Consider the following 22,347-nt stretch of genomic DNA (forward strand, 5'->3'; position numbering starts at 1 on the left):
CTCTCAAAGGAGCATCGAGAAAGCTTACACTTCACACTATGGACAAGGGCAAAAGAGAATTTTTAACAACTGAAACACGGGGCAGGTACTATTTAACTTCTGCAATACCATGCACGTCCCTACTTTTTGTTTTGTCCTGCTGGTTTTTCCTCTCATCTGCACATGTTCTAAATCAAGTTCAATAGTCCCCTGTTCCATCAAGCCCTTCCTCATTCTTCCCAGCAGGAAGTAATGGCGTCCTCCTCTCGAGCCGTCCACGCATTATCTGCGATTCTTTCTCAGGACCCTACTGCTTTACAGACCTGTCTTATCTCCCCTACACATTCAAAGGATACTCTCTCTGTCTGTTTCATCTTTGTATCCTTTAAACAGCAGTCATAGCTAACATCTATATAGTGCTGACCATGTGCCAGGCTTTGTACTTTACATATACAGCTAACTGCCTTTAATCCTCATGGCAACCCTGTGAGGAACTATTATTACCCTCATCTGACAGACGAGGAAACCCAGGCACTGAGAAACCAGTTAGCTGACTTGCTCAAGATCACACAGCTGGGAAGTGGCAGGGCCGGGATTCAAATCTGCCTTTCATGTGCACACGGGCTCCTGGGCAGGAACCGCTCTGAAAGGCTTCTTGTTGATACAGCGGTGTGACGATATTTAACTGTACAGGCAACCGGGATAATAATTGGAGAGCTAGTGTCAACCCCTGTAATGTTTCTCTAATGATGATTCACCTGGAACGAATGTTCACTCAGCCCTGGGGCGGGCTCCCAGGCTGTCATTGTTGGTGGTCTTGCTGCCCATTCTGTCCTCTCACGGAAGCTCAGTACAGCCCTAAGGAAGACAGATTTTATTAAATGAATGTCCAAGGGTAAATTTAGACTTTAACTTGGGAAGATAAATGGTTTCTAGCTCAATTTTAAAAAGATTCAAATAAATTGGGTAAAATTTTTAGTTGAAATCTCTGTGAAATTAGGATCATTAAAACTAATTTTACAAGGATGAGTAAAACTCCACTAACTTCAAAGGGATATACAGACTCTTCTATTTAAGTAGATATTTGATGCAGCCACATTCTGTGCAGTAATATGAAGCTTGGAAGATACAGTGGGCACCCCCAAGTTAGTAGTGTTTGTTAATACAAGATGTAATTCAAGCTCATACATACATATCTACAGGTGTGTGATGATTTTTTGTTATCATCCTATATAATAAAAGCCTAATGTGCTAAGTGTCCAGTTGTCTGGTCAGCTGTTCAACCAATCAAAGCGTAATATACTAATGATATGCTAAGGCCGCTCAACCACTCCCTATGACGTGCACTGACCACCAGGGGGCAGATGCTCCAACTAGTAGGTTAGCTTGCTGCTGGGGTCCGGCCGATTGGAACTGAGAGAAACAGGCTGGACATGCCCTGGAGCCCTCCTCTGGTTCCTCCCCAGCTGGCCAACCTCCCATGTCCCTCTCTGGCCCCAATCATGCACTGGTGGGGTCCCTCGGCCTGGCCTGCACCCTCTTGCAATCTGGGACCCCTTTGGGGATGTCAGAGAGCCAGTTTCAGCCTGATCCCACAGGCCAGGCTGAGGGATGCCCCACTCGTGCATGAATTTGTGCACCAGGCCTCTAATGCTATAATAACAAATAATCTAATGCTCCTCAGAATGAACGTAGGGATTCATAATAAAAAGCATATCTGAAAATACCTATTTATATTAATGATGTTCATGTAGTAGCTCAGATGTAGTATAAAAAAAATCTCCCTCTGTATTTATTCTAGGAGTTCACAGTGCAACAGTGTTTAATAAATATTTCTTACTGATATTGATCCTAGTTGTCAGAAATTCATGATGGAGATTTCATTCAGATAAACCTCCTTAAAGAAGCCAGTTTGCCCTGACCAGTTTGGCTCAGTGGATAGAGCGTCGGCCTGCGGACTGAAGGGTCCCAGGTTTGATTCCAGTCAAGGGCATGTACCTTGGTTGTGGGCACATCCCTAGTAGGAAGTGTGCAGGAGGCAGCTGGCCGATGTTTCTCTCTCATCGATGTTTCTAACTCTCTATCCCTTCCCCTCTCCTTCTTCCTTCCTCTCTGTAAAAAAAAATCAATAAAATATATTAAAAAAAAAAAAAAAAGCTAGTATGGGGTTAGGCATGGAAAAAGGTTTGGGAAATCTGTGAGGTGTGTCACATTTTCATAGTTGTGTACATCTTCCAGTTCTCTCCTAGGGGTTCAATCACTATCTGTGAAAATAAACTAACATGGTAATACAGCTTGCATAGGCCCACCCTGAAAAGTTCTGCAGCTCATAGCACAAGGACTAGCCATTCTTGGCCCAGTTTTCTCTCTCAATCTGATTTTATGGCCTTATAGACACTCTGCATTTATTTATCTACTAGGGGCCCAGTTCACAAATTCGTGCACCTTGAAAGGAACTGTGGGCCACTAGGCTGCAGTAGGCACAGGTGCAGGTCTTGGCTAATCCTCCATGACCCCACCTGGCCCCTCCCACCACGGCCTCCAGTCCCCTGTCTGTTAGCAGCCCCACTCCCGCTGCTGCCACTACCACGCGCTGATGGCGCCGGCCCTGCTCGCACCCACTGACGATGTGGAGCAATAGGGGACGGCGGCTGCTGACCCAATCACCCTTCAGGAGCAGAGGGATGTGGAGAAGCCCTCAGGGGTGATCAGGGCCAGCAGTCGCCACTTGCACCCACTGATGGTGCTAAGTGATCGGAACTGGCGCTGGGTACGGCAGCTGGCAGCAGGTGTGAGTGCCGGGCAGGACCGTGGCATGCAGAAGCAAAGAATTTTCAGTAACCACCAGAGGCTCACCGCTATGACAGCAACCGGTGCCCCACCTTGGTCTGGTGCCCCCACTCACCTGCTCCACCATCCCACTACAGCCAATGCCAGCCATGTTCCACACACACCCCCATGGTGGTCAGTGCATGTCATAGCAACTGATTGTTCAGTTCCAATTGTTCCGCCGTTTGGTCTATTTGCATATTAGCCTTTTATTATATAGGATGTCTTGAGCACTGACTGTGTGTCAAGAACTAGGAAACTGGGATATTCAACACTATTGTTCTGCCCTTAAGAAGTCAGCAGTCCAGCCTGGCCACCATGACTTAGTGTCATCTTATGAACTAGGAGGTTGGGTTTTGATTCCTGGTCAGGGTACATGCCTGGGTTGCAGGCTCGATCCCCAGTGGAGGACCTGCAGGAGGCAGCTGATCAATGATTCTCTCTCATCACTGATGTTTCTCTCTCTCTCTTCCTTCCTCTTTGAAATCAATAATACACACACACACACACAAACACACACACACACACACACACACACTAGAGGCCCGGTGCATGGATTTGTGCACTGATGGGGTCCCTCAGCTTGGCCTGTGGGGATTGGGCCGAAACCAGCTCTCCAACATTCCCCAAGGGGTCCTGGATTGCAGGAGGGCACAGGCCAGGCTGAGGGACACCACTGGTGCACGATCAGGGCCAGGGAGGGGCTGCGGGAGGGCTCCAGGGTGTGTCTAGCCCATCTCGCCTAGTCCCAATTGGCCAGACCCTAGCAGCAAGCTAACCTACCTGTCGGAGCGTCGGCTCCCTGGTGGTCAGTGTGTGTCATAGAGACTGGTTGAACGGTCGAATGAACGGTTGGACACTTAGGATATTAGGCTTTTATTATATAGGATTTTTAAAAAAGAAGTCAATAGTCCAGTTGGGAAGATAGGCATGTGAAATAGGGCTGGAAGCAGAAATAAATCCAAAATATCTAAAGTAAAAAATTGTTTATTTGTAGCTTTACAAGCCACACTTTTTGTGCGACATCCAGAATCAGGGAAGTTGATGGTTAATTTTGATCCCAAAATTCTGGAAGTTGTTCGGGAAACTAAGTGCATGATAAAAATGAAGCTGGAGGTACCAGATCAGGCAAAGAGATTGCTAAAGCTGGAGAGTAAGTTGAAAGGAGATAAATTGCATTTGCAGGTAAGACAAATTATATTTTCTAATTAGTTTTGAAGGACTTTTTTTTTGGGGGGGGGATATTATTGCAGTTGTACTGACATAGCTTTGAGGGGGAAATCTGTTACTATGTTGATTCTTTTTATTTTTCAGCTTTACTGAGGTATAATTGACAAATAAAAATTGTAAGATATTTAGTGTACATTGTGATGGTTTGATATACATATGCATTGTGAAAAGATTCCTCTCATTTATTTATTTATTTATTTATTTTTTATGAATGAGGCAATTTATTAACCCAGCATTTGTTCTAATGCTTCTTGTTGGCAGCTGCCACCTGCCCTGCGATTCTGTCCAGATCTCTCTGTCCCTGAGGTGTCAATTTGCGGCCCCCATCCTGATCCTTTTCCACCATTTTCAGCCCCTCCAGGGCTTGGAGGACTCTGCAGGCCACGCTCTTAGAGCCTCTGCTAAAGTGGCTGGGCATGACACCATTTCTCTGTCGTCCTCCATAGATCTTGGTCTTGGGACCAACCCCAGCGCCTCCCCGAAGGTACAGGTGCCGCGAACCAATTCTCATCGTAGGGAGCAAGCTCTTTGTGCTTGGCCAGCTTGACAGTGTCCACCCATTCAGGGACTTTCAACTTCCCGGACTTTTTGAGGAAGGCTGCCAGAGCTCTGACGAACTCCTGCTGGTTCACGTCTTTTACAGTAACTCTGGGCATCGTGCGGCCTCCGCGACCTCTCATTTATTTAATTAACACATTCAGCACCTTACATATATACATATGTATATGGGTTTGGTTTTTGTGTGTGAGAACATTTAAGTTCTACTCTCTAATCAAGTTTCAGTTATACAACACAGAGTTATCAACTATAGTCGCAGTGTTAGACGGTCGCTCCCCAGACTTTATTTATCTTATAGCTGAAACTTTGTACCCTTTCACCAACCTCTCTCCACTTCCCCCTCCCCCCAGGCCCTGGCAACGACTTTCCTACTCTCCATTTCTACGAGTTTGGTTTTTTTAAATTCCACATATAAGTGATATCATACACTATCTGTCTTACTGTGTCTGACTTATTTCACTCAGCATCAGATCTCAAGGTCCATCCATATTGTCGCAAGCGGCAGGATATCCTTCTTATTTCCATACCTTAGCTATTGTGACTAATGCTGCAACTCACATTTCATTTCCACGGAAGTGGATTGCTGGATCATATGGCATTTTTAATTTTTCAGCAACTTCCATACTGTTTTCCATAGTGGCTACATTAATTTACATTCCCAGCAACAATGCATGAGGGTTCCCCTTTCTCCACATCCACCCCAACACTCGTATTTTCTTTTTTTCCCCTTAAATTTAAATTCTTTATTGTTGAAAGTATTACATATGTCTCCTTTCCCCAACATAGACTTCTCCCCGGCTGTCCCCACCCCCCAGCACATGCCCTCACCCCACAACTGTCTGTGTCCATGGGCCATGCCCATATGCATGCATACAAGTCCTTTGGTTGCTCTGTTACCTGCCTCCTCCCCTGCCTTCCCTCTGAGGTTGGATGGTCTGTTCGATGCTTCTATGTCTCTGGATCTATTTTTGTTCATCAGTTTCTGCTGTTCATTATATTTGACAAATGAGTGAGATCATGTGATATTTATCTTTCTTCTACTGGCTTATTTCGCTTAGCATAATACTCTCCAGGTCTATCCATGCTGTTGCAAATGGTAAGAGTTCCTTCTTTTTTATAGCAGTGTAGTATTCCATTGTGTAGATGTACCATTGTTTTTTAATCCATTCATCTGCTAATGGGCACTTAGGCTGTTTCCAAATCTTCGCTATTGTAAATTGTGCTGCTATGAACATAGGGGTGTATATAACCTTTCTGATTGGTGTTTCTGATTTCTTGGGACATATTCCTAAAAGTGGGATTACTGGGTCAAATGGGAATTCCATTTTTAATTTTTTGAGGAAACTCCATACTCTTCTCCACAGTGGCTGTACCAGTCTGCATTCCCACCAGCAGTGCACCAGGGTTCCTTTTTCTCCACATCTTCACCAGCACTCGTAGTTTGTTGATTTCTTGATGATAGCCATTCTGACAGGTGTGAGATGGTATCTCATTGTTGTTTTGATTTGCATCTCTTACATCAAAATAAACAGCTTCTGCACAGCAAAAGAAACCATCAAGAAAACAATAAGAGAGCCCCCTGCATGGAAGAACATATTTGCCAACATTATACCTGATAAAGATTTAATCTCCAAAATTTATAGGGAACTCATACAACTTAACTAAAGGAAGATAAACAATCCTATCAGAAAATACCCAAAGGACCTAAATAGACACTTTGCAAAAGAGGACATACAGAAGGCCAAGAGACATATGAAAAACTTGTTATTTCTTATCTTTTATTTTCAATTACAGTTTACATTCAATATTACTCTGTATTAGTTTCAGATATACAGCAAAGTGGTTAGAAAATCATGTACTTTACAGAGTGGTCCCCCTGCTACTTCAAGTACCCTCCTGGCCCCATACATATTTATCTCAATATTATTGACTGTATTCCCTATGCTGTAATCTATATTTCATTGTGATTTTGATTTACCTTTCCCTTATGATTAGTGATGTAGAGCATCTTTTCATGTACCTATTGGCTTTTTGTATGTCATCTTTAGAATGTGCCTCTGCCCATATTTTAAGGTATTTTAATTTTTGCTATAGAGTTGTATGAGTTCTTTATATATTTTGGATATTAACCCCTTTTCAGATATGTGATTTGCAAATATATTTTCCCATTTCATAAGTTGCCTTTTGATTTTGTTGATACTTTCCTTTGCTGCAGGAAGCTGTTTAGTTTGATATAGTCCCACTTACTTTTGCTTTTGTTGCTTATGCTTTTGGTGTTAAATTTAAAAAAACCAACATTGCTAAGACTGGTGTCAAGGAACTTACTATGTTTTCTTCTAGGAGTTTTACAGTTTCAGGTCTTAAATTTAAGTCTTTAATCCATTTTGAGTTGATTTTACATATGGTATAAGACAGGTGCCCAGTTTCATTCTTTTGCATATGGCTGTGCAGTTTTCCCAACACCATTTATTGAAGAGAATGTCCTTTCCTCATTGTACATTTTTGACTCCTTTGTAAATTAACTGACCATATATGCATGGGTTTATTTCTGGACTCTCTATCCTATTCCATTGTTGATTCTAGATAGAATTAAAATACTGGCATGCAAACAAAAGGAAGGATTAGAGTTGGAAAGCAGAAAGTGAAAAGATGATCAGAAATCAGGTTTAGACTTGTTGATAGTGATAATGATGAATAGTTATTCTTAATACTATAATTTTATAGATTAAATGCATTCTGTTTTATAATATGTTTAATCCTGAGGGTACTAGTAAGATACACCTTCCCCTGGCAAACACTAAATCTGCCATTTATCTCTACAGATTTGCCTAGTTTGGACACTTGAGACTGGCTTCTGTAACCTAGCATGAGTTTTCAATGTTCATTCATATTGTTCCATGTATCAATACTTCATTTCTTTTTATGGCCAAATAATATTTCATTGTATACTTATACTCCATTTTAGTTGTCCATTCATCAGTTGAGGGATATTTGGGTTGTTTATTCTTTTTGGCTATTATTGGTAATGTTGCTGTGAACATTTGTATAACGTTTTTTTTTTTTTTGGAATATATGTTTTTATCTCATAGCACACATTAACTAATTACTAAAATGCTGTGGCACACCCAAAATATATTTTTATATTTTTTGCTGATTTGACAGAAAAAAAGTTATTATTTTGATTTATTCACATTGGATGGCGGTTGTCATTTTTATTTTATTTTATTTTAATCTTTATTGTTGAAAGGGTTATACATGGCTCCCTTTTTATCCCTCTTTGCCTCCATCCACCTGGTTCCCATCCTGCCCCACGCCTTCACCACCCTACTATCTGTGTCCATAGGTAATGCATATATGCATAAAAGTTCTTTGGTTAATCTCTTCCCTCTTCCCTTTGTCACCCTCACTCCTCATCCCTTCCCTCTGAGATTTGTCAGTCTTTTCCATGTTTCCATGCCTCTGGTTCTGTTTTATTCATCAGTTTATTTTATTCATTAGGTTTATTATTAATTAATTAATTAATTTTTAAAAATATATTTTATTGATTTTTTACAGAGAGGAAGGGAGAGAGATAGAGAGTTAGAAACACCGACGAGAGAGAAACATCGATCAGCTGCCTCCTGCATACCCCCCACTGGGGACGTGCCCGAAACCAAGGCACATGCCCTTGACCGGAATCAAACCTGGGACCCTTCAGTCCGCAGGCCAACGCTCTATCCACTGAGCCAAACTGGTTTTGGCTTATTAATTTATTTTTAAAATTCAATAGTTGATAGATATGTACTTATTGCCATTTTATTACTCATATATTTTATCTTTTTCTTGTTGTTGTTGTTGTTCTTCTTCTTCCTCTTCCTCTTCCTCTTCCTCTTCTTAAAGAGGTGCACTGGCTCTGGGGCCTCCAGGGAGGTGCAAAGTCAGCCACTGCTTGGGGCCACCCAGCAGGAGCTACAGAGTGATCTGCAGATGACTGCTACTTGTATTGGGCTAGGAAGTGCCCAGGCCAGGTCCAGCTGTGAAGCAAGGCAGGCTGGTGCTAGTGATGGGTCTTGGACCTTTTATTGATAGGTTTGGGGAATGCTGATGCCAGCTGCTGCTTGTTTAAGAGATTTTAGGAAAGTCTGAAACCTGAGCCAGGACAGGCCATTCAACACGTGGGTGGTGTTTGACCAGCCTGTTCCGCACCTCCTACCAGTCTTGATATGCCTTCTTCTTTACTTCTCTAGTTGTAGGGCTTCCATTCAGCCCTACATATGGAAAAGCTGCTGCAAACATCTTGGGTGGGGCTGCAAATTGGATGGGGCTGGGACTCACCAGGGTGGAGCAAACACTCTGGACCACGCTGATGGAAACTCAGATATTGATTCAGTCAGCTCTGTGATGGGGGAGGTCTCAGCATAGGAACAATGATACCTGTAAGCACCCCTGTCTGGGAGAAAGTTACCCCCAAGTTCCTGCCTTGATGCCAGACAGTCCATTTCCTCCCTGTATGTCCCTGGATTCCCCTAAAGCTGCTTCCCAGTGCTGGAACTCAGAGGAAGTGAGACCATGTAAATTAGTTTGTGGGCCCCTTAAGATGAACACGTGTGACTCCAGCAGCTTCCCTGTCACTCAGCCACAATACCTGCTGATTTTTACAGCCTGAAGTTATGGGGACTTCTCTGCCAAGCTCTGGAACCCTGGGCTAGGGGGCTGGTGTGCAGCTGTGATCCCTTGCTTCTCAAGGGAGGCCTTGGAGATATCCCTCCAATTAAAAAAACTCCACACGTGGGTGGTGTTGGACCAGCCTGTTCCGCACCTCCTACCAGTCTTGATGTGCCTTCTTCTTTACTTCTCTAGTTGTAGGGCTTCCATTCAGCTAGATTTTGGGCGGTTCTGAATGATGGTTGTTCTGTATTTTAGCTATAATTTTGATGTGGTTGTGGGAGGTGGCGAGTACTGGCACATACCTGCACCACCATCTTGGTTCTCCTTGACTGTTGTGATTTTTAAATTTGACAGTCTAAGGGAAAAGAGCTCAATGTTCCTGACTGAATAGTCAGGTATTGCTTTTTTATAATTATAAAATATATTTTTATTGAGTTCAGAAAGGAAGGGAGAGGGAAGAGAGAGATAGAAACATCAATGATGAGAGAGAATCATTGATTGACTGCCCACTGCCTCCTGCAAGCCCCCTATTGAGGATTGAGCCCACAACCTGGGCATGTGCTCTTGACCAGAATCGAACCCGGGACCCTTCAGTCCACAGACCGATGCTCTAGCCATTGAGCAAAATCAGCTAGGGCAGTATTTCATCTTTTAAAAATTCTTGAGGCACATCGGTTGAAAGTTGCTGCTCCAGGGGGGATACCTAGGAGTTAAATGCTGGGTCTCAGTAACTTGGTAACTCTATGTTTAACCTTTTGAATAACTGACACACTTTTTCAAAGAGGCTGCATTATTTTGTATTTCCACGAGCACTGTGTGAGGGTTTCATTATCTCCATATCTTTGCCGACAACTGTTACTGTCTTTTCCATTTGAACATCATTTGGATGTAAGTGGTGTGTTAGTGTGGTTTTGATTTGCGTTTCTCTCATAGCTAGTGATGAGCATCTTTTCATGTGCACATTGTCCATTTCTAGATCTTTGAAGAAATATCTCTTCAAATCCTTTAGCCCATATTTTAATTGAGTTATCTACCTTTTTGTTACTGAGATGTAAGTATTCTTCACATAGCCTAGGTACAAATACATGATCAGATACAGGATTTGAAAATATTTTATCCTATCCTGAGGGTTGTCTTTTTATTTTCTTGATAGTGGCCTCTGAAGCACATTTTTAATTTTGGTGAAGGTCAGGTCATTACTTTTTCTATTGTCTCTTGTGTCTTTAGTGTTATAGCTAAGAAATCTTTGCCTAATCCAAGGTCATGAAGATTTATAACTATGCTTTCTTTTAAGAGTTTAATAATTTTAGTTTTTGCCAAAAATAGTATTTAATTGCTATACTGTATATCTTTTAAAAAACAACAACCCTCAAAAGAGCGTTGGCATTATGTAAACTTTAGCTTCAGTGTCAGAAGCCCTAGGCTTTTGTATTGGCTAGTTGTGGCTTTGGAGAATTGAGTGTCAAAGTGCTGTTCTAAATTGAGGTTCATATCGCTCCCATTGCATCCTTTAGGATTCAGTTAGTATTGAATGATACTGCGAAAGTCAAAGTCCTTTGCCAAGTGTCAAGTATACATGAAAGTTCAACTGCAAGTAAAAAAAAAAAAAAAAAAAGCAGGAAAGAAATGAGTAACTTTGAAACTATCAAGTAAACATTGAAACAATTTAATATTATTACTTTGGGGAGGATTAACTTGAATCCACATCTCCCATCACACAGTGCAGTAAATTACAAAACAGTCAAAAATCGATTGTTGTGATGGCTCATCTCTGAAAGATATATAAAAGAAAATAAAAAGCTTATTAATTCTGATTGTGGACATTGATTTTGACTCAAGAAAACAAGTGTGGCATCAGTGATATGTATGCTTTAATATGTCAGAGGACAAGGGAAAAAAGGGGGGAAATGTGTAACGGTAGACATGAAAAGATAATTATCCAAGCTATTTAAAATAGCATAAATCTCGAAAGACAATTAAATCCTAAACATGAAAAATGCAAATCTAGGAAGCTCCGTTGACTCACTGTTTAAAGGGGATACACAGGTAATTTACAGGTGGGGGAAAAGTACATTAACTACGGTAGTATAAGTTTAAATGGGCACCCTCCATCTTAGCAGGAATAGGAGGACACAGGTATCATGAAACCTTCTTGGTCTTAGTCAAAATATGACTACTGTTGTAAAATCAGTTAAAGTGAGACATGCCATTTGGACTTTTAACAGGATCTTCTGCAGTATTACGATGAGTTGTGTCAGGAAGTGCCCTCCGTGTTTGTCAATCTGATGGCCCCTAAAATGAAGAAGGTTGGTAATACTGAAGGTTTATGTGATTTTCTTGTTGTTTAAAATTACAGTTCTGTAGATTGTGGGTTTTAGAACAGCTGTTCTTGCCTAGACCCTCTGTCTTTCTAGTTCAACTTTATAGCTCTATTATTCCTATACAACGGTTTCTTGTCTACGTTTTGTTGCCTTTGTAAAACAACTAAATCTAAATAATTAGCACTTTCTAAAAATCCATGATTGCTTCCTGGATAGCTAAAGATGATTAATAAAAACCAAAAAGTCACTTTTGTCCGGTATAATGGAGGAGAAATATAATTAAGGAAATATAACCTAAAATATTTCTAAGTAATAAAAGAAAGCCTTTTTAATAAATGCAGATGCTTCTGTTAATAATGGAAACATCTTTTTTTCTTTTTCTAGGTGGAATCCGTGCTGAGACAAGGGCTCACCATATTAACATGGTCATCTTTAACACTAGAAAGCTTCTTTCAAGAAGTTGACTCAGTTTTGAATATGTTCAATCAACTTTTAAAGAAGGTAAAATAGACAAATATGAAAAAACTACATACATGAATACTCAGGCTGTGAGCAATAGTTTGATTACCTATGAAACCCCGTTAAAAGGTGTGACTTTTAACTGAAAGGATATCCATTAAGCTAAAAACAATCAATGCTTTATGTTTCTTTAACTGTTTTTGGCCCTTTTCATTTAGGATTGCCTGTTGTTGTCTCTGAATGACCTTGCCTTTAATATGTTAAAATGATGGGTCACCTCCACAGCTTAGTTTAAAAAAACTGTGGACTGTGGAAATGGCAGAGCGGAATTCTTAAATAACCATGCATCTGATATTAATTAAACGAGGTAGCCATCTAGTTGGCTATTGTCTGTTGATTCCTGATGTGCTTGCTAGGTAGAGGCACACTTTTTTTTTGAGGGGGCGGGATGGTCATCATTAGCTCTCTTTTATTTTTTTAAATTATTTTTTAAATTTATCTTTATTGTTGAAAGTTTTACAGATGACCTCTTTTTCCTCATCATTGACCCCTCCTCCCCACTCCTGTCCCCGTACCCCAGGCCTTCACCTCACTATGGTCCGTGTCCACGGGTTAGAAGTTCTTTCTAGAGACGCTCGCCTGTTAGTGTGGCAGTGTGGTGTACGTCAAAACTCAGAGGCTTGGGGGGCGGGTACACCTAGGTGTGATTCTCCGCCCTTCACCAGCGGGGCGTTTCTCCCCAGGTTACTTTACAGCTCCGAGCAAGGGTTCCTTTAGCTGTCAAACTGGAATAGCGATGGCTCACGGGCTGGAATGAGGCTTTCAAAGAGATAATACATATGGTACACGTTGCTGCTTAATAAAACTTTAGTTCCAGGTCAAGTTTTTTTTTTTTTTTGCGGATATACATCTAAAAATCCCACCAAACTATGCTCGGCTCTGGAGGCAGGATTCCAGATACAGCCCTCTGAATTAGTTTATAACTCAGGTCCATTTTGGATGAAAGAAGAGTTTTTCTCCCACATTTGTTTTTCTTGTTGGTAGATCAATGACTTGTGTGAGATGCATATTGATACAGTTCTAAAGGAGATAGCCAAAACTGTGTTAATTTCCCTGCCCGAAGCTGGTGCTACCAAAGTGGAAGATATGCTGACGCTCAATGAGGTATGCAGTTATGTGTTATATTTTAATCATGGGAACACTCACAAACCTGACATGTGAATTTACAATCTAAGAGTAGAAATCTGTGTCAGTAGTATTTAGATATCCTAGCTTTCTGGGGGGACACCCTCAGCTCCAAAAACTTACGAGGCTTCGACAGCTCAAACCGATGGCCACGCCCGAGATGTTATTTTACTAAGGTCCTCAGCCCCGTGCTGGGCTCTGTCGGAGGCTCACTGCTCTTGCTCCTCTGTCTGTTCTCACGGTTTTCACTGCCACAGACTTCCCTTTCGGTCACCCGGACACCCAGGAGCCACCAGGACTCTTTCCTCGCTCCCTTTCCCAAGTCCAGTTAGTCTTCAGGCTTCGTCGGGTTTTGCTTCTTCCTCAGATTTTGCTTGAATTGCCTCCCCTTTCCCACAGTTACTACCCCGTCTCAGGGCAGACCTGGAAGGCTCCTTGGGAGCTGAGCAATTGATGTCGTGGTCTAACTAGTCTCTCTGCCTCAGGACGCGGCCCCATCATATCCAGCCTCCACATTTCCACCACATTCGATTGCGAAACTCCCCTGTGTAAACCCGCCCAGTTCCCACAGGATAAAGTCTAACCATTCTCAGCATACACTGGCTGGAAAGCACCAGGCCAGGATCCCTGTCTAATCATTGGCTCACTAACGCATTCTCTCTCAAAAGCACCCACTTCGTGTCCTTCACGAACTCCCTTTTTCTTTCTTGCCGGCCTCGTGCTTCAGCTCCACCCACCCTGCTGGCTTGGTCACCTTGCCAGTGCCCTTTTCAAGACACCCCAGGGTGTCTTTGTCTCAAGGGGTCCGATTAGCCTGTGAAAAACAGGTGCCTTTGCCCCTCTTTCTCTAAAAATGCAATTTCTGCCCAAAACATGTATTCTTGCCTTTAGGGGCTGGGGTTCCCAGCCAGCTTCTTGCCTCTGGACTACGTAAGCATAGGTTTGCACCTCTATCCCCAATTCTAGAGGACTTGGATCAGGGTCTCTGCGTAGTTCTTTTAAAGTTCCTACACTTCTTTCTACCACATCGCCACCCATGACCAAGCTTCCTCCTATAACCTCAAGGTGGGTGGTGGGCCGAGGGCTGCCTTCCCTGCTACCTTTTAAGAACTGTCTTTTTCATAATGTGTGGGGGATTAAAATTATTTGTTCTCAGCACTGGGGCCTTGGCTGTAATGGCCCATTTTAATGTCTTGTTCTCAGAGCATGCAAGTTTGAAATGATTATATCTTTTCACCTTGGGCCATTACAAATAATGCTGCTGTGAACACAAATGTACTTTATGTTCATTTATAAACAGATAACGCTGCTGTGTGCCTCCACCTACCCCTCAGTACCCTTTCCCTCTGGCTATGTTTTAATTTTTCATGGATCTACACCTAGGAGTGGAATTGCTAGGTCATATGTTAACTCCAAGTTTAACCTTTTGAAGAGCTGTTGGACTGTTTTCCAAAGCGGCTGCATAATTTTACATCCCCGCTAGCCTTGTACAAGGGTTCCCATTTCTCTCCATCCTTGCCCACACTTACCATTTGCCTTTTTTACTATAGCCATCTTGGTGGGTGTCAAGTGGTGTCTCATTGAGGTTTTGATTTGCATTTCCCTAATGACTAGTGATGTGAAACCTTTTGTTCATCTTCTTAGTAACCTTTTGTATATCTTCCTTCAGAAATGCCTATTTTTTTAGTTGTAATTGTTTTTTATATGTTCTAGATATTAGTCCCTTATCATATATATGATTTGCATTTTTTTCTTCTATTCTGTGGATTGTCTTTTTCACTTTCTTTTTAAAAAATATATTTTATTGATTTTTTACAGAGAGGAAGGGAGAGGGAGAGAGAGTTAGAAACATTGATGAGCTGCCTCCTGCACACCTCCTACTGGGAATGTACCCACATCTAAGGTACTTGCCCTTGTCTGGAATCGAACCTGGGACCTTTCAGTCCGCAGGCTGATGCTCTATCCACTGAGCCAAACTGATTAGGGCTCTTTTCACTTTCTTGATGTTGTCCTATGAAGCCCCAAAATTTTTAAATTTGATGATGTCCAATTAATCTTCTTTTTCTTCTGTTGCTCTGTTTTTGGTGTCATAGCTAAGAAAATTTTGCCTAATCCAAAATTATGAAGATCTATACCTATGTTTTATTTTTTTAAAAAATATGTTTTTATTGATTTCAGAAAGGAAGGCAGAAGGAGAGAGATATAAAAACATCAATGATGAGAGAGAATCATTGATCGGCTGCCTCTTGCACGCCCCTTACTGGGGACTGAGCCTGCAAGCTGGGCATGTGCTCTAATTAGCAATTGAACTGTGAGCTCCTTGTTAATAGGTTGACACTCAACCACTGAGCCACACTGGCGGGCTCTTTTCTTAAAAATTGAATTTATTGGGGTGAATTTATTGTGCACCCATTGCTCCAAGCAAAATCTCTTTCCATCCCCTCCCTTCCTGTGTGCCTCCACCTACTCCTCCGTTCCCTTCCCCTCTGGCTCCCACCACTCGGTTGCCTGTGTCTTTGTGTAATATATACATGTGTGTGTTTTTTCCCTTAATCCCTTCACCTTCTTATATTCAGTCCACCAACCCCCCTCCTGTCTGACAGCTCTCAGTCTGTATCCATGCTTGTTTCCAGTTTGTCAGTTTATTTTGTTCTTTAGATTCCACATATAAGTGAGATCATATGGTATTTGTCTTTCTCTGACTGGCTTATTTCACTTAGCATAATAAACTCCAGGTCCATCCATGCTGTCAAAAAAAGGTAAGATATAAGATTTCCTTTTTTATTTATTTATTTTTTTAGCGTATGCCTGTGTTTTCTTTTAATAGTTTTACAGTGTTAGCTCTTATGGTTAGGTCTATGATTCATTGTGAGTTAATTTTTGTGTATGGTGTAATGAGAGGATTCAATTTCATTCTCTTGCAAATAGATAAGATATTCAGTTGTCCCAGCACCAGTGGTCGAATCTCATTAACTTTATTATTATATAGTATTGGAAACATACAAAGAATGTATGTGGCATCCTCTCATTTATTCATGTGGGCATATTCTTTTTAAAAGATTACTTTGTGTTATTTATTTATTTTTAGGTTTTTGGAAGTAACAGGGAATTGCCCAAGTAAACATGTATGTTCAACCTGTCAGGTTTTAACTTATCATGTCTGGTTCTTTTCTCAGGGGATTTCAAAGCAAGCAGGGATGGGGATGGCTGATGGTGTAAACTTGTGTTTACATTTACACATGAGAACATATATGTTTACAGGTGGTCAATCTGCCAGGATCAGTTAGAAGTGTCTACTGCTTAGCACTTGTTTTCCCTACTAGAATGAAGTGGCTCTCAGCCACCATTGCCATTCCAGTGTTTAACGTTATGTTGAGTAATTAGAAAGGATGGAAGGAATGAATGATGGAGCAAAGTCAAAAGAGTTGGTGTGGGTGCAGAGGATCAGAGAATGTCTTCGGGGAGACTGGGAAAAGATGGGGGTGGGTTCAGATACAGAAGAGGTGGTATAAATGGAAGTGACAAATTCAGAAGTATCTCCCTCAATCCAGTAGCCAAGCAACACGTGAGGGCAGCACATGGGGAGCAGGGGCCTCACAAAGCTCGTCTGGAGAGAGGTTTGCATGGACAGGCATGGGTTCCTTACCAGTGGTCGGCAAACTCATTAGTCAACAGAGCCAAATATCAACAGTACAACGATTGACATTTCTTTTGAGAGCCACATTTTTTAAACTTAAACTATATAGGTAGGTACATTGTTATTAACTTAATTAGGGTCCTCCTAAGCTGGCCTTTGCTAAAACCTCAACGGGCCAAAGAGCTGCATGTGGCTCGAGAGCTGCAGTTTGCCGACCACTGCCTTAGAGGAAGTCATTTGGAGGCCCAAGTCGGCTGTTCCCATTTACTTTCCTCTTTTCTAAAATGTCTGGATGTTGTCAAAAGACTTATTCCATTTTATAAACCTGCTTTCTTTTTTGAATTTAACTAGTTTTCAGCTTCTTCCTAAAGCCTTTTCTGACTATTAAAAAAGTGTGGAAAGGCAAAAGCACAGGCTTTTAGAATCAGTCCACGCTGGACTTCAAACCTCTGTTTTTACCCCCCACTGGGTGACCTTGGACAAGTTTCTTATTCTTTCTGAGCCTCCGTTTTCTCATCTGTGAAATGGGGACAATAATATTACCTATCCCAAGAGGTTGTCCTTTAATTAAATGAGTTAATACACAAAAAGCTTTGACATTTTGATGCCTGACATACACCATGCTCACTTAAAAACCTAATTTCATTTGAATCGCAGCAACACTTTGGATTGTCCTTTTTTAAACCACTTCTCATTTAAACATTTTTTAAAAAATGGTTTTTTTAGAATCATTGATCGGCTGCCTCCTGCATGCCCCCTACTGGGGATCAAGCCCGAAACCCATACATGTGCCCTGATGGGGGAATTGAACTGTGACCTCCTGGTTTATGGGTGGATGCTCAACCACTGAGCCACACCGGCCGGACTCATTTTGAACTTTTGGCAATATTATGTCTCTGCTTCTTAAGCCTTCTTTTTCTTTCGTCATATAAATGTGAATATAGATGTCTGTGTGTGATTGAGTCAGGCAAAGGTCAAAGACTGAATTTTCCTTCTTTCTCCTCCTTCTCTTGGCATGGGCCCGGCCTGAGCAGCTGTGCCTTTAGCCATTGGCAGTTTTGGATCTGAAACATTATGCTATTGGCAACTATCTCTAGTTATTTTTAAGTGGTGGTTAATTATAGCTTTTTAATAAATTTCACAGTGTTTTAAAAGTATCTGGAAATTAATAATCATTTTTAAATTTAATAGACATACACAAGAGAATGGGCTGATATTCTAAACCACAAGAGTAAGCATGTGGAAGAAGCTGTCAGAGAACTTATATCAATATTTGAGGCTATTTATGAAGTTAAGTACAGTGCGAAAACAGGAAAACAAATACCAGGTAATTTCACTAGCTATAGTGTTTGAAGCATGATAATTAAAGATATGTTCGAAAGTAGACTTCTTCTGCTTAGCAGGAACCAAAATTTCAGACCCCCAGAAGGAAAGCAAAGCAGGTGTTCAGCATAAACCACATTGTTTGCATGAACTATTTAGGCACAGTGAGCCCTTTAAAAAAAAAAGTATATTTTTATTGATTTCAGGAAGGGAGGGAGAAGGAGAGAGACATAGAAATATCAGTGATGAAAGATAACCATTGACCGGCCGCCTCGTGCACGCCTCCTACTGGGACAGCCCGCAGTCTGGGCATGTGCCCTGACTGGATTTGAATGGTGACCTCCTGGTTCATAAATCGACGCTCAACCACTGAGCCACACCAGCCGGGCCTGTTTAATTAGTTAGAGCAGCGATTTTCAACCTGTGAGCTGCAAGAATTTTTAAAACATGCAATACCTGACTCTTTAGCCAGGGGGCACTGTCCTCTTTTCTCTTAGGTTGTCAAATTAAGAGATGACAACAGCCAACACAACAATACATGTCCAGTGTGAATGAATCAAAATTAGACCTTTTCTTTTTTTGTCAGATAGGCAAAAAATATAATGTATTTTAGTAATTAGTTTATGTGTGCCAGGAGCTGAAACAGGTTGAAAATCACTGAGTTAGAGAATGGTGGGAAACCTTCTGAAATCCCAGTTCCCAGATACCAATCAAGGACTAACCTTGCAAGCAGAGCTTTTCATGGATAGCAGTCTCAGGTTTGCTATAATAATTCTCTCTCTCCTCTCTCCTCACTCCTCGCTCCTCGCTCCTTGCTCCTCTCTCCTGTCTCCTGTCTCCTGTCTCCTCTCTCCTCTCTCCTCTTTCCCTGGAGACACTTTTGGCTGTCACACAGCCAGGGGAGGTGCTACTAGCCTCTAATGGGTAGAGACCAGGGATGCTTCTCAATATCCTAAATGCTCAGTAGCCCCCACCACCAAGACACCAAGAATGGCAGTAGTGCTGAGGCTGAGAAACTCTGAGCCTAAACAGCCACCCATACATGCCTTCTTTCTCTTAGAGTTTCCCCACTTAGTTTAATTAGTTTTCCTCAAAAGTTTCAAAACACAAACCTATCAGTTCATTACATTCTAAAACTCCAAATATAAATAAGTATTTTAGAAAGATAGTAAGTGAAAACCTTAAATGTTTCTTAATTCCAGATACGAAGACAGCATATTTTAAAAAGTATATTTCTCAGTAGAATAACAATTCTATTGAGATGGGTGATTTAAATGGGATTCAAGGATGATTCCTATGGGAAAAAATTTTAAATTAAGAACTTTTTAAGAAGAATTTTTTTTTAAAAAGAAGTTTTGGCCATATATAATAATCCAAATGCTCAATATTAAATGTTATATCTTGTTTTGTATTTTATCTGCAGAACAGAGGAAACATGTTGTTTTTGGAAGTGAAGCAGAAGAGACTGAAAACACTGATTATGAGAATACAATTGTGCCTGAGGTTGCTGTTAACGAGAAAGAGGATGAATTTAAAAAGGTATTTATTGTGAAACGACCTCATTGGATTTCACAGAGTTATGACTCAGAGGTTGTAGATAACCTGAGTGGTGCTTCATCCAGGAGGTTCTGCAACCAACTTGTGTGGATTTATAACTAATTTGGATTTGTAACAAAATCCACAAAATATAATTTTCAACTTTGCACTGATGAATCTGGCAAGATACAGCAATCCTTACAGTTTTCTCCAACTTTATATCAACTTTTAATGTGATCTGTCAACTACGTTTATATTATATACTTATCTTCCCCTTTGGTGATTGGCCATGTTTTCTTGCATAGTAAAAGCCACTTGGGGACTGCAGTGCTGGTCTGACTCAGAGTGGGGAACGTTTTCCTGTTACTGTTTAACAGCATCACCTGTATTGTAAGCCCAGATTTTGATTCATTTGGGGCCCAGGGATCTGCATTTTCATCAGCACCGTGGACAGCCTGTGGACTCTCCCTCAGGAGAGACCCCAAGTGGGCAGTTTTTCACGGTGTGTGGAGAATGGAGGTTGAGAAGGAGGCACAGGGTTTCTTTCTCCTCTGGCCTCGCCCTTCTGGTGACAGCAGCACTGAATGCCCAGCCACGTTTGTGCTAATTCCTGCTTCCCCTGCTCCCGTCAGTCTTCTTTTATCCCGTGATGCTCGTCGTCTTTTCATTCTTTCTATTTCACATTCTTTTGCACTTTAACACACACTGTGATACAGACACACATTTGTTCCACGCTCACCTTCTTGCTCAAGGATGATAATCCGCAATTGATGGGAAACACTGTCTTGCCGAGTCTAGATTTTAGCTGTGGATTTCCTCTCAGAACCTTGCACCAGCCGCTGTCAGTAGTCTGCAGGCATCGGCCGGAGCCAGGAGGGGGTGGTCCCAGGCCAGCGGCCCTTCTCTTTCAGCTGCATCCCCTGCAACTCTGGCGAGGTCCTCCGAGTAAGACTGAGTGCCGTCAGAGCCTCTGGAATTGGTGGGTCACCTGGCGGCATCAGTGCAGTCACCTCCTCAGTAGCCTCCACCTTCCTCATGGCTGTCAGAGTGGCCTGTCTCACATAATTGTGGATATGTCAACCCGTGCTTTAGCCGGATAACTCACCGACCCTGACCTACTCCTCCTGGTTCACACCTGCTGAGCCGTCCTTCTTACCCAGCTCTCCAAAATCAATAAAAATATATTAAAAAGAATAAGCAAGTAATTTAGGATTGACCTTATACAATATCATAGAAATTGTATAGTTTATTATTTTTCATTTTTCCACACAACTCTTCTAATATTGTATTCTTGCTTTGGGATGTTAAGAGTTTTTATCTTTTGTACCAAATGTAATGTGATTTCTCATTACAGGAATGTAAAGAGGTCTATGCTTTCTTCTCTCATCAATTACTAGACAGTCTTCAAAAAGCTACACGGCTATCTTTGGACACAATGAAAAGAAGAATATTTGTTGCAAGGCAAGTTGAAAATATGCTAAATATATCTGGTAATGCTATCTGTAATAACAATGCTAATAAGAGCACCTTTTTATTAATTTAGAACATTATAAAATTTAAAATATAACATTGATGAAAAGACTGTATGAAAACACTAGAGGCCCTTCGTGCATCGGTGGGGTCCCTCAGCTTGGCCTGCGGGGATTGGGCCAAAACCGGCTCTCCAACATCCCCCGAGGGGTCCCAGGTTGTGAGAGGGTGGTTCTCGAGTGACGCACCCCGGAATTGGGCTCCCTCCTCTCTGGTTACGGGTGCGTCACCCGAGAACCGCAGTTACCAAGTCACTGCAGCTCTGCAGCTCCTGGTTGAGCGTCTGCCCCTTGGTGTTCAGTGCTCATCATAGCTACCGGTCAGAGTGTCTGCCCCTGGTGGTCATTGTGTGTCATAGCTACCGGTCAGCTGGTTGCTTAGGCTTTTACATTAGTATATGTAGACTAGAGGCCCAGTGTGCGGATTCATGCACTGGTTGGGTCCCTTGGCCTGGCCTGTGCCCTCTCACAACCCAGGACCCCTCAGGGGATGTCAGAGAGCCGGTTTCAGCCTGATCCCCGCAGGCCAGGCCAAGGGACCCCACCAGTGCACAAATTCGTGCACCAGGCCTCTAGTATGCATATAAGATCTTTGGTTAATCTCTTCCTGCCCTCCCCCTACCCCGTCCCCCTTCCCTCTGAGATTCATCAGTCTGTTCCATGTTTCCATGCCTGTGTGTTGAACGTCTGCCCCCTGGTGGTCATTGCACATCATAGGTACCAGCTGGTCGCTTAGGCTTTTATATATATATATATGGATAATATTGCAAGAACAGTGATCAAATGAACAACCAAGTTCCTAGCAGCCAGGCCAAGATGAAAAACACTGAACAGTCCCCTTACTGGTCCTCTCTGGCTCACCCAAAGGTAACTACTATCCTGTACTTGATGTTTATCATGGTCCTTAGGATTTACCACATATTTGTATCCCCAATCAATGTGTCATTTAATTTTGCCTGTTTTGGACTACGTTCAGCATTGTGTTTTTGAGATTCATCTACAGTATGTTGATGTAACTTACTTTACTTCGATACAGTGGAAGCATACACAATCTGCTTTTCTGTTCTACGGGTGATGGCCCTTTGGGCTGTTTCTGGTTTGGGCTACTGTGAAT

General features: G+C 41.9%; 1 protein-coding gene and 1 pseudogene across 1 annotated transcript in view; one reads left to right on the top strand and one right to left on the bottom strand.

Annotated features, from left to right (window-relative positions):
* The window catches only part of DNAH8 (dynein axonemal heavy chain 8), a 265,691-nt gene that overhangs the window by 58,994 nt on the left and 184,350 nt on the right, over positions 1-22,347 (top strand). The window contains exons 17-23 of the mRNA XM_028161183.2: positions 3,806-3,993; positions 11,469-11,549; positions 11,949-12,065; positions 13,068-13,187; positions 18,037-18,172; positions 19,592-19,707; positions 21,059-21,165. Of these exons, the coding sequence (XP_028016984.2) occupies positions 3,806-3,993; positions 11,469-11,549; positions 11,949-12,065; positions 13,068-13,187; positions 18,037-18,172; positions 19,592-19,707; positions 21,059-21,165 (865 nt within the window). The remainder of the gene's footprint in view (positions 1-3,805; positions 3,994-11,468; positions 11,550-11,948; positions 12,066-13,067; positions 13,188-18,036; positions 18,173-19,591; positions 19,708-21,058; positions 21,166-22,347) is intronic.
* On the bottom strand, positions 4,249-4,704 carry LOC103295490 (40S ribosomal protein S19-like; annotated as a pseudogene).

The sequence above is a fragment of the Eptesicus fuscus genome, chromosome 10, assembly GCF_027574615.1.
Source record: "Eptesicus fuscus isolate TK198812 chromosome 10, DD_ASM_mEF_20220401, whole genome shotgun sequence".
In the NCBI taxonomy this organism is placed as follows: domain Eukaryota; kingdom Metazoa; phylum Chordata; class Mammalia; order Chiroptera; family Vespertilionidae; genus Eptesicus; species Eptesicus fuscus.